This window comes from Tachypleus tridentatus, chromosome 10, assembly GCF_004210375.1.
Source record: "Tachypleus tridentatus isolate NWPU-2018 chromosome 10, ASM421037v1, whole genome shotgun sequence".
In the NCBI taxonomy this organism is placed as follows: Eukaryota; Metazoa; Arthropoda; class Merostomata; order Xiphosura; family Limulidae; genus Tachypleus; species Tachypleus tridentatus.
In genome coordinates this window covers 21305992-21319745 of record NC_134834.1, presented here as the reverse complement: position 1 = coordinate 21319745, position 13754 = coordinate 21305992, and the positions used below count along the sequence as shown (strand labels likewise).

Here is a 13754-nt window from a genome sequence, read left to right as displayed (position 1 = left end):
AAAATATTGCTTTGTCGTAATAAACAAGAAACAAACTCTTCTGCTTTGCACACCACGGGTATCGAAACCTGGTTTCTAGCGTTGTAAGTTTGTTTATTTTAAATTTCACGCAAAGCTGTTCAAGAGCTGTCTGCGCTAGCCCTCCATAATTTAGCAGTGTTAGACCAGAGGGAAGGCAGCTAGTCATCACCACCCACTGTCAACTCTTGGGCTATTCTTTTACCAACGAATAGTGGGATTAGCCATAACATTATAACACCCCCTACGCTTGAAAGGGGGAGCATGTTTGGTGCTCCGGGGATTCGAACCCTCGACCCTCGGATTACGAGTTTAGTGCCTTAACCACCTGGCCATGCTGGGCCTGCGTGTAAGTCCACAAACATGCCGCAGTGCCGCAGGAAGTGGTGTATGAGTACTCTTACTGATTTTATATTGTATATCTGGTGTTTATAGCCATTATGTATTTATACTTGTATGTTTATTTGATTTTTTTATCCATATAATTATTTTGGGCTTTCTCTTTGGTTTAAATTCTACTATAAAAATAATTAGTGTGTTTTTTTTCTGGTATATTAAATCATGTTTTTAGGTGTTTTTTTTCCAACCTGATGAATTAGAAAATAAAAAAAAAACATCTGTACTTGTGAATACCACATGTTTGTAGATAAAGTTAATTAGAAATACGTTGTTTGTGGATTAAATGTAGTTTATTTTAAACACTAAGGTTTTGAGGAAATTATTCGTTTAAATTTGGATGTAAAGTCATTTGCCGTCGTTTTAGCTTAGTCTGTACTTTCTAACGTCTTTTGAAAAACAACTTATCAAAAGGAATATGAAAATCGTATTGAAACTAGCAAGCTACAAATTTTGTTGTTTTTAAGTGTTTTCTTCCGTACGCTATTTCAGTAGCGAGTGCGTGACATTTTAAGAATTTTTTTCTATCTGTCATTCCTAGGTGCAAAGGATTTTTCAAGCGAACAGTGCAAAACAAACGAGTTTACACGTGCGTTGCGGATGGAAATTGTGAAATCACCAAAGCCCAAAGAAACAGATGTCAGTACTGTCGATTCCAAAAATGTCTTCGGCAGGGCATGGTTTTAGCAGGTGAGAATTTTTTTTTCCTGTTTTGGGGGTATAGTAGAGTAAACTGAGCGACCATTTTGTCCCTTTGTCTTTTTTGTTGTTCGATTTTCCAAGAAACCATAAATTCGTTACTAAAAACAAGCACAGTGACCTTGTAGCTGTTTTTTTGTGGAACACGGAGAACCGGTGACATGTACGAAAAATACGGTCTCAGATGTGTGATGAAATCGAAATGAAAACCGTTTTCAAAATAATTTTGTTTACTTTTATGGTCTTGATTGAATGTCATAAATGTTTTATATCTCAAAAATATCATGTTAATATTACCTTTACAACTTTTACCATTTTATTTACCTGTACATATAAATCTGTAATATTTCTACGATGATCACAAACAACATTCCTCACTCCTGTAGGTACAACTTTACGGTTGCTTCACAACTCAGGCAATAATTTAATTAATGATATAATAATATGAGCTGATAATGGGTGATGGGGAACATTTTGAAGGGGATTTCGTTTTATCAACAACAGAATAATACATTTAAGGAACAAGAGAAATTCTGACGGGGATTTGGTCTCCAAAACAAACTGAAGCATTTTACGAATAAGCGGAACTCTGACGGGGATTTAGTCACTAAAAGAAACAGAAACATTTTACGGATAAGAGAAATTCTGATGGGTATTTGGTCTCTAAAACAAACTGAAATATTTTACGAATAAAAGGAACTCTGACGGAGATTTGGTCTTTAAAAGAAACTGAAACATTTTACGAATAAGAGAAATTCTGACGGGGATTTGGTTAATAAAGGAAACTGAACCATTTTACGAATAAGAGAGATTCTGACGGGGATTTGGTCTCTAAAACAAACTGAAATATTTTACGAATAAGAGAAATTCTGACGGGGATTTGGCCACTAAAAGAAACCGAAACATTTTATAAATATGCAAAACCCTGACCGTGTTTTGGTTTCTAAAAGAAAATGAAACATTTTACTAATAATCTGAACTCTGACCGGGATTTAGTCTCTAAAACAAACTGACACATTTTACGAATAAAAGAAATTATGACGTGGATTTGGTCTCTAAAATAAGCTGAAACAGTTTACGAATAAGAGGAATTATGTTGGAGATTTGGCCTCGAAAACAAACTCAAACAGTTTACGAATAAGAGGAATTATGTTGGAGATTTGGCCTCGAAAACAAACTCAAACAGTTTACGAATAAGAGGAATTATGTTGGAGATTTGGCCTCGAAAACAAACTCAAACATTTTACGAATAAGCGGAACTCTGACCTGGATTTGGCCTCTAAAAGAATCTGAAACATTTTAGGAATAAGAGGAATTGTGATGGGATTTGGTCTTTAAAAGAAACTGAAACATTTTAGGAATAAGAGGAATTGTGATGGGATTTGGTTTCCAAAACAAACTGAAACATTTTACGAATAAGAGGAATTATGATGGGGGTTTGGTCAGTAAAAGAAACTGAAACATTTAACAAATAAGAGGAATTATGATGGGGATTTGGTCTAAAAAAAACTGAAACATTTTACGAATAAGAGAAATTATGATGGGGATTTGGCCTTTAAAAGAAACTGAAACATTTTACGAATAAGAGAAACTCTGACGTGGATTTGGTCTCTAAAACAAACTAAAACATTTTACAAATAAGAGGAATTATGGTGGGGATTTGGTCTTTAAAAGAAACAAACATTTTACGAATAAGAGAAATTTGACGGGTATTTGGTCTCCAAAACAAACTCAAACATTTTACAAATAAGAGGAATTATGATGGGGATTTGGTATCTAAAACAAACAAACATTTTACGAATAAGAGGAGTTATGTTGCTTTTTTGTCTCTAAAACAAACTGAAAAATTTACGAATAAGAGGAATTGTGATGGGGATTCGGTCTCCGAAACAAACTAAAACATTTTAGCAATAAGAAGAACTCTGACGGGGATTTAGTCACTAAAAGAAACTGAAACATTTTAGCAATAAGAAGAACTCTGACGGGGATTTAGTCACTAAAAGAAACTGAAACATTTTACGAACAAGAGAAATTCTGACGGGGATTTGGTCTCTAAAAGAAACTGAAACATTTTACGAACAAGAGAAATTCTGACGGGATTTGGTCTCTAAAAGAAACTGAAACATTTTACGAAGAAGAGGAATTATGATGGGAGCTTGGTTTCTCAATCAAACTGAAACATTTTACGAATAAGAGGAATTATGACGGTGATTTGGTCTCCAAAAGAACCTGAAACATTTTACGAATAATTGGAACTCTGAGGGGCGTTCGTTCTCCAAAAGAAATTGAAACCTTTTACGAATAACGTTAATTATAATGGGGATTTGGTCTCCAAAACAAACCAACATTTACGATTCATGGTAATTTAATGGGGATTATCTCTCCAAAACAAACAAACATTTACGAATAATGGTAATTTTAATGGGGATTATCTCTCCAAAACAAACTGATACATCTTACGAACAAGGAGAATTGTGATGGGGATTGGCTTTCCAAAACAAACTGATACATCTTACGGACAAGGAGAATTGTGATGGGGATTGGCTTTCCAAAACAAACTGATACATTTTTTGAATAAACAGAATTGCAAAGGAGATTTTGCCTTCAAACTAAACTGATACATTTCTTTGTCCCTGACAAATTCGTGTATCATAGTAATTTATTTTCTCTCTTTCTTGTGTTTAAGAGGACGACGTGTTCTGATCCTCTTGTGATGAAAGAACTACTTTTATCGTCAATACTATGAGTCACAAGAAGGGACTATTTGTCAATGCTAATCCGTTATGTTTAGTTACTCGTGTATGATTAGGAACTATTTATAGTGCTCCTTTACTGAGTCAGTTGAATGACATGCATACAGGAACTATTTTTCTAGGGATATTCCGCTGTGTCTGTTCAATGTTGCAACATTGGAATAACTTTTTTGTGTTATTTGATGAATTTAATTTCTAGTTTTGGACAAAGAGACACTTTTACTATTGCTCCACCAATAGTGCTATTCCTTCAAGTCTTCTTACAAGGTTAAGAGAAGAAAGTATTATTGTAATGTTAACTCGCTGTCTTTCTTCATTTGCGCAAAACTGACAAGGAAGATTGCATTTTTCATTGTTATTCCGCCGAGCCTTAGCACACAAGTAGGAAGTTAGCGAATATTACGGAATATTTTCCTGAATTTATTTAGTACTATTCGTTTAGAATTTTCGCTCGCAATGCTACCACGCAAAGTCTATCTTCAATATTTTCCTTAAGTTCGAAAGGGAAAGCAAGTCGTCAACAGCACTCAATGCCAAATATATTGAGACACTTTGATTGTGTTGTGGTACAATGACCGTAACCCTTATAACGTACCTGCGACTACTCGTTGAGGAGGATTTTCCATAAGCACTAAAGAAAACCACGGACCCACGGATCCATAGTCAGGAATGTCAATAATTCGACTACTTTAATTTTTTGCCATTTATTAATATGTTTAATATTTAGATTACGTTTCATAGTGAATTCTGGAAACTCGGTACCATTTAAAAACAAGTGAGCATACTTAGATTTGTTTATAAACGAGCTACTGTATTTTGAAGTTTTATCCTAAAATCAAGCGATGTATCTCCAAGTACTCCAAAGTTTCTAATGTTCTTCCGTGTGAAGGTGTTTTAAAAAAAAACAACTAATAATATTAGTGACATTATTGGTTATATTTATTGATTTTTAACGTATTTCTTCTGTGTAGTAATATGTCACAAAAATTATGCAACTGTTACAAGTGGCTAGTTGTAATATGTTAATATAACCTTTAACAAATACGTGAAATGTTCTATGAAGTTTGGCGTCTCGCCGTAGAATTTTGGAGATGCAGATAATATAAATTTTATAGTTGTTTTTTTTTGGAATAAATTGTTAGATTATACAGGTAAGCTGAAGATTTAGAATCACTGAGGGATGGCTCAGAAGTGAAAATACTTCTCTGACGAAGCCAATAATAGTCAGTTATTGACTAGTAGGTCACTAACTGATCCTGCGATTATTGGTGTTTGACCATTTTGTGTTTTAAGTCAGACTATTATTTCACCATTCAAACAATAAAGCTCCAACAAATTGCAGAAGATTTGTTTGAATTTTGATCTAATTTTTGGATGAAGTAAATTTCCAGAAAATGATTCTACTTAGATGTGAAACTTAGATTATTAAGTCTCTAAGTCATCTCAAAATATCCAAATAATACAGTTGAAATCTGTGGTATTATGTATCTGTACTACTTTTTATTCGTGCACAAAAATAGAGCTTTTTATTAATATTTGTTATTTGTTTTACAGAATAGAAGTTCGATCATTACCTATACTTTTTATTATAACTTTTTTGTTCTTTAATATGTTTATGACCTCGCTTGAACAACTTCTGTTTAAGAAGGAATTATTTGAAACCAGAAAGACGATCTTAAGGAAAGAAAGAAAAACAGTGTTATAAAACAATTCCTGCGTTCTTTCGTTCATTGTAGGCCCCGGCCTGGCCAGGTGGTTAAGGTACTCGACTCGTATTCTGAGAGTCGCGGGTTCGAATTTCCGTCACACCAAACATGCTTACCCTTTCAGCCATGGGAGCGTTATAATATGACGGTTAATCCCACCAATCGTTGGTAAAGAGTAGCCCAAGAGTTGGCGGTGGGTGGTGATGACTAGCTGTCTTCCCTCTAGTCTTACACTGCAAAATTAGGGACGGCTAGCGCAGATAACCCTCGTGTGACTTTGCGCTAAATTAAAAAAACAAACAGTTCATTTACTGTAAAATTAAGCTGCAAATGTTATGAATGCTTTTTGTTTAATAAATAAAAAATCGCGCGGTAAGATGTTGTAATATCAATGCTACAGAATGGGTACAATATAAACGTGGCACTGTCATAGGATGCCACTTTTCTAACATGTCAGTTTGGCAAATTTCTGCCCGGCTAGAGCTGCCCCGGTCAACTGTAAGTGCTGTTACTGTGAAGTAAAAACGTCTAGGAGCAATAGCAGCTCAGCCGCGAAGCGGTAGGCCACCCAAGCTCACAGAACGGGACAGCCGAGTGCTGAAGCGTAAAATCGTCTGTTTACAGTTGCAACACTCACTATTCCAAACTGTCTCAGGAAGCAATGTCAGCACATGAAATGTTCGTCGGGAGCTTCAAGAAATGGGTTTCCACGCCCGATCAACTGCACACAAGCCTAAGATCACCATGTGAAATGCTAAGTTTTGGCTGGAGTGATGTAAAGCACACTGCCATTGAACTCTGGAGCAATGGAAACGCGTTCTCTGGTGTGATGAATCACGCTTCACTATCTAGCAGTCTGAGACGAATCTGGGTTTGGTAGGTGCGAGGATATCGCTGCCTGACTCAATGCATGGTGCCAACTGTAAAATTTTGTGGAGGAGGAATAATGGTCTGGGGCTGTTTTTCATGGTTTAGGCTAGACTCTTTAGTTCCAGTGAAGGGAAGTCTTAATGCTACAGCATACAATGACATTCTAGAGAATTCCACTGTGTGGCAAAAGTTTGGGGAAGGACCGTTTTTGTTTCAGCATAACAATGCCCCCTTGCACAAAGGGAGATCCATAAAGACACGGTTTGCCAAGGTTGGTGCGAAAGAACTTGACAGACCTGCACAGACCCCTGACTTCAACCCCATAGAACACCTTTGGGATGAAATGGAAAGCCGACTGCGAATTAGGCCTTCTCGCCCGACATTAATGTCCGACCTCTTTAATGCTTTTGTAGTTGAATAGGATCGAATCCTCGCAGCCATGTTCTAAAATGTAGTGAAAAGCCTTTCCAGAAGAGTGGAGGCTGTTACATCAGCGAAGAATGGACCAACTCCATATTAATGCCCATGGTTTTGGTATGAGATTTTCAACAAGCACATATGGGTGTGATGGTCGGGTGTCCACATTCTGTTGGTTATGATCAACGTTATGATTTTTCTACCTACAGGGTAATAGCGACAGTCGAAAGACAATACCAACCGTTCCACTATTATCAGGGAAGGCATTAGTGAGTGGAGCAAAATTCTTCATCAAGGAACCTCCAATTTCTAGTAAATAAAAAAACCCACAAAAATACAGAATCATCCAATATTAAGCAGTGTAAAGATTCGGCTGTATATTGCTGTTTGTATCTTTTTAGTTATCGCACAAATTGACACATGATATGCAATATTCGAAATATTACCGCATCCAGGAGCCCCCCAAATACCTACCTGCCCCCCTATTCTCCCAACAATGATACCTTAGAATCGTCTCTTTTCTTACACACTTCTGCTTCTCGTATTAAAACAACGTTTTTTTGATATGTAGAAAAGTAATCTACTGAAGATTAATTTTCCATTAAACATTATAAAATGATGGACCAAAACGTAAGTGCATTAGTAGAACATTTTGACTTGAGTGAAGCCTATCGGTACATCCTTTTACTGATGCTAGAAATTAAAGTATTAAAACACGTTTCACAATGCTGTTCTGATTAGGTTAGATTTATGTCTCCAAGATTAGAGTTGCTTTGACTTTGATTCCTGACCTCAAGATGACGAACAGAACTGGACACAGTCATAGAGAATAATTTTTGGAACTCGGATAATCCTTGAAGACTAGAAATAAACCTTTAACCATTGTAGCTTTTTGTGCTTAACAAACTCTTTGATCATAGATAACCCTAATGTCCAACTCTACACACCACCACAGATAAACCTGTGAACCCAACTAACCTCTGTACTACAAATGACCTTTCTTTTGTCCAAATATCCATACAGTGACAGATAATCTCTTGAGCACAACTAACCACGCCAAAACCGCAAATAACACTCAGTATCCAACTAAACATAGGATCACAATTAATTATTTGAGTCCAGAGTCCAGCTAACCATATCATCAAACATAAATTTAGGAGCTTGACTAACTTACTCATTAGAAATTTCTTTTTGAGTCCAGTTTACCCTTTTATTACAGATAACCTTTTGAGTCCAACTAACACTTTTATAACATATAATCATTTAAATCCAACTAACAATACAATCACAGATAACCTTTTGAGTCCAGATTCAAACTAACCCTTTAAGTCCAGTTTACCCTTTCATTACAGACAACCTTTTAAGCCTAAGTAACCCTTCGAGACCAGGGATATTTTCATTAAAAGGATCATTAGTGGTATCTCATTTCTTGGAAATTTTATTAGAAGCATCTAAAATTTACAAAATGTCTAGAAACACTTTTACTTGGCTTTCATGATGGGTGATAATAATAATGAATTGTAAGTTGTTCAAATAGCTGTGAAAAAGAAAAAAATATTTACTGAGCAGATTGTTGGGTTTGAAGTAACGTAATGAGAACACAAATAATGAAAAATAAACCACAAACACTAGAGTGTGTGTACAATTGGTAAATGATGAAGAACATAACATAAGTTAAAAATTACGAAAACTAATTGTATAATAATTGTAGGGGGAGGTTAAATATCCCTGATATGAATAAAATAAATCTCTTGAACTTTAAGCTCACTGTCTCTGGCAGTAACTTTGTTTTTTGATTATTACATAATAACTACTGTTAATCCAAAGTACCTCTGCCGTTGATCTCAGTGGAATAAAAGAAAAGCTGGGTATTTCACCAAAATATGATGACTCGGTGGGTTGTTATGACTTTAAGCTCATTTTACAATCATGGGAGGGATCTTTCTTGGCTTACTGTATGCTTGCTTGACTGAGTAATTTAGAGGAGGACTTTTAAAAGAACATTAAAACCTTGCTGCAACTGGTTTATACTTGATGGATAAAGATTTTTTGAGTGGTCAGGAATTGTAGAATGATCATGCAAGAACCATAATGCCCTTTTCAGCCAATTTTAGGTTTGTTTCATCATGAATTTTTATTAGTTGGGTCCCTAGCAGTGAGGTTTTTATGGATACAGATATTATTTGTGTTTTGTTATCATCTATAAATATTAAAACTTATTAGTGAATATATTTGTTAAAGACAGCAGTTAATTATTGTTATTATTAATAACACTATGTCCTGGTCTGAAAACAGTACTAAGGTTAAAAAATTATCCAGCCCCAAGGAGTCAGAGTTAATTATTTGGATTCAAATGTGTACCTCATTTCAAAGGGTTGGTTACCTCTACTGTGAAATAATTACTTGGTTCAAAGTGTTTTCTGGTCATTATGTGGGTAATTGAGATATCAAAGTTAATTGGGCATAAAGGGTTATCTGATCCAAAGAGGTTATTGAGGCCAAAAAGGTTATCTGATTTCAATGAATTAATTGGTTTAAAATTGTTAGTTGAATATAAATAGTTATCTAGTCCCGATAGCTAACATGATTTGAAAGGGTTATCTGATCCCAGAAGACAGAAAGAATAATCTGGTCTTAGAGGTGTTCTTTTGTTCTAAGAAGTTATCCAAACTAAAAGGATTATCTAGTTGCAAGAGGCTATCTGGGATCAAAGCATTTTTTTCGTCTAAAGAAGCTGCTTGAGATCAAGAGGTTATGTATTCTTTTTGGAGATGTAACTGGTTTTCATGTGCTATTTGTATTTCAAAGGATCATCTCTGTTCAAAGGGGCCTGGCATGGCCAAGCGCGTAAGGCGTGCGACTCGTAATCTGAGGGTCGCGGGTTCGCGCCCGCGTCGCGCTAAACATGCTCGCCCTCCCAGCCGTGGGGGCGTATAATGTGACGGTCAATCCCACTATTCGTTGGTAAAAGAGTAGCCCAAGAGTTGGCGGTGGGTGGTGATGACTAGCTGCCTTCCCTCTAGTCTTACACTGCTAAATTAGGGACTACTAGCACAGATAGCCCTCGAGTAGCTTTGTGCGAAATTCTAAAAACAAACAAACTGTTCAAAGGATTAACCAATATGGCTATTTCCAATTAAGGTTGTCAGATTGAAGTCAGACGTAGAAAAAGCAAGATCTTTGGAGAACAAAATGCTTTCAAGCAACGACAATAATCTGTAGCTATCTTTACATAACTTAAAGCTGTCCAATATAAATATGTTTTATCTTAGTTTTGTTCGAATTTTAAATGGACAGAGAATCTATAAACATTTTACTGGTTTAACTAAAGACAAAGATTTTCGAGTTTCTTAAAAAGGTTTCTGACTCAGTGTCTTATAATTTGTAGTATAAGTTTGAAAGAGAAAATACTTTTCGTTTTTTTTTTCAGCTGTTAGAGAAGACAGAATGCCAGGTGGAAGGAACTCTGGTGCTGTGTACAATCTCTATAAGGTAGCTAGACTAATCCATGAATATTTTAAAGAATAATTGAAATGACAGTTATAGAAACATGGTCGATATACGAGCTAATTCACTTAATAAATTATATGAAAGATGTAAACATATATATGTAAGTGCGCTTCATGAACGTATATGGAAAAGGTAAAAGTAAAATTTCGTGCCACTTAACAGTTATTACTAAAATCAACTAGTTGGATTAATAATTTCATATCCGCAGGGATATACAAAGAAAAAGTGTTTAGACAAAAGACAATGGTTGTAAAACTGTGCCATAACATTTTCCATAAACCGGTATAATTGACAAAATAACGTGTTCAACTAACTCAGTTCACGAAGCTGTTCATGTGTCAGCCCATAAAAGTCAGGTTTATTGTAAAAGAAACGGGTACCAGGAATCGCAGCAAAAACTTTGTTCTAAATGAATTCTCAACTACTTTGTGACGCCGGTGATCTACATGTGTGTCATTCATTCTACACATCTCCGGTGTCTGTGTAACGGTACACTTTTCTATCTACCTATATAACTTCAATCTATCTCTATATGTATGTATATTTAAATATCTCTATCGATCTGTCCTACGTAATTATAATACCATAATGCTTTAATTATTTTTTTTCGTTACGCACGTGTACATCTGGGTATAAACACGAACCTTCACCCACAACTACTGTTCTAAAACACAGAAAATTACTGCCTGTTTGGTTTTCAGAAGGTTACGCAAGCATCTGGTGAAAGTTCTCGAGAAATCACGTATTTATACCACGTATTTTCCTTACAAGCGTTTGGAGGGATGGAAACACTTAATCCACGCCTTTAGATAATCATTTCCAGCTTTAATCGCTCCACAGTCCGTCTCTTTATGATGCCAATAAAATCGATCTCGTGGAAGCTTGGACACCTTAATCAGTGTTAATAAGTCTACACGGATAACAAGATATTCTTAATTGAGTATACAAATATGCCCTACAGTGACTTATTATAAAAAGTTTGTAGATATTTTTCCTATGTGTTATTTGAACGAGAGAGAACATGTCTGGATATAGGCGCTAAGTCTCACAGAAACCGTGTTTTGGGTCATTTCAGTAAAATCTGTTTCTAGAGATTTCTAGAACGTATTCTCGGCTCATAAGTTAACATAGTAACGGAAGTTTCTAGAATTACGTGTAAGTGAAAACCTATAAAATAAGAAAACATTATAAAGTTATTGGTTTTAGAATTATTTGACATTTTCTTCATATGGATTTTAATTTAAATTTTATGTCATCTTTTGTTCTTGCTCCGTAATTGTGTGTCTGTGAACGAATTCGTCGAACGCTGCAATCGAGGTTACGTTAGGTTGCGTTACTATTGTTGGTGCTTCGCTTACGAAGCATAACGTCTAATAACATTCTAATCAGCTTGGAAAGTTATAAGTTGACACACGAAACTAATCGTTCCGAGAATGTTAATTATAGAAATTAAGTGCCTACTACATTTCTATCGGAAATTATTTGTTGGTTCTGTGTACCCACCACTCGAATATGATGTGTTGATTGAAGCCTCTATGTGTTCAATCGCATACCTCGAGAGAAACCTAGTTTCCCAGCGGTACAAGTAACAGTAATTATCTGTACCTTACCCAATACATAACAAAAGTTAACAATCTAAACTCGTAAAATGGCTTCCTTTTTTAACAAAACGAAAAAACTGTTTTATAATTAACATCAACTGTAATAACATGAAAGTAACGGGAATTATACGTATCAAAGCACTTTGCACATCTGTGTAAATTGTTATATATTATTCTTGTTGAGAGAAACTTTCGCAGCTTAAATCTATGGACCTGACTTAGTGCATTGGTGAGAAAGTTTACCCAACATAGAGCTGGGGAGAAAGTTTACCCAACATAAAACCGGTGAGAAAGTTTACCCAACATAAAACCGGTGAGAAAGTTTACCCAACTTTAATACCGGTGAGAAAGTTTACCCAATTTTAAACCGGTGAGAATGTTTATCCAACTTTAAACCGCTGAAAATGTTTACCCAACTTGAAACCGGTGAGAATGTTTACCCAACTTGAAACCGGTGAGAAAGTTTACCCAACTTAAAACCGGTGAGAAAGTTTACCCAACTTAAAACCGGTGAGAAAGTTTACCCAACATAAAACAGGTGAGAAAGTTTACCCAACTTAAAACCGGTGAGAAAGTTTACTCAACATAAAACCGGTGAGAAAGTTTACCCAACTTAAAACCGGTGAGAAAGTTTACCCAACTTAAAACTATTGCTCACTCGTCTGAGAGGATCTTTCAAGATCAACATGTTAGACTTTTCTAAATAGAACTCACACAGTGGAACCACTGTTTTAGAAAACTGTTTTTGTTATGTATACGTGCATTTATATATATTACAATATAGAATAATAGTAACACGTACATATACAAGGTTATGAATATAGTAAAAATGATAATTCATTGACTTGTTATCTAGATGAACAAATATATCAACATTTTTGTTTTCTACAGGCATCTCGGACTTCAGATAGTTTGGCATGCTTGTTTGTTTTACATAACTAGACACCTCGATGTTTCAGATAGTGTGGTACATCTTTGTTTTCTATATAGCCAGTGAGCCAAAGGTTTTATTTAATAATTTTCAGTCTATGTTTTACACACAGCCAAACCCAAAAAGTATATGTTATTGCACTTGTTCGGCCTTCACATAACAAAATAATTCACAATTTTAACTGATGTAGCACAGCTTTCACTCACGACCCAGATAACCTATGACTCTTAATAGTTATAATGCGCCTTTCTATTTGTACACAAATATCTACTTTTTAACAAGGTACTTTAACCAAGATATTGAATATTTTAACTCGTTAATGCATTCATAGATGACTGAGGTTTTCTACCTTGCAGGACATTGGCATGGTGGTATTAAACATACATTCAAAAGTTCTTGTGTTGAAACAGCCCTAAAATGTGAAACCAAACATAATTATTTCAACGATTTGTTCGTATATAAAAATAATAGTAACAAAAACGACTATTCAACTTTATATTTCCAGCAATGACTTTGTTTTCTTAGTTTTATCCTCTACGGTGGTATTTGGTATGTTCAACCTGTCCTCCAAAACACAGACCCAAACTGCCTATAATTTATAATTGCAGCATCTGATGCCTACATGGATTGATTGTTACGTTTATAACATGCCCACAGTTAAAAGTAAAAATCCAGATCGGGCTCAACGATATATCATGAACTCGAACCTTGGACCTTTTGATCCACAGCTTCTAAATACTAATCTTTGTTTAGCCACACTCCTTGTATGACTAGTAAAACATCTTATTAATCACATTGGCCCGGCATGGCCAAGCGTGTTAAGGCGTGCGACTCGTAATCTGAGGGTCGCGGG

General features: G+C 35.5%; 1 protein-coding gene across 1 annotated transcript in view; it reads left to right on the top strand.

Moving 5' to 3' along the window:
• Positions 1 to 941: 941 nt before the first annotated feature.
• The window catches only part of LOC143228858 (hormone receptor 4-like), a 30895-nt gene continuing 18082 nt past the window's right edge, over positions 942 to 13754 (top strand). The window contains 2 exon segments of the mRNA XM_076460259.1: positions 942 to 1104; positions 10290 to 10351. Of these exon segments, the coding sequence (XP_076316374.1) occupies positions 1092 to 1104; positions 10290 to 10351 (75 nt within the window). The 5' untranslated portion in view covers positions 942 to 1091.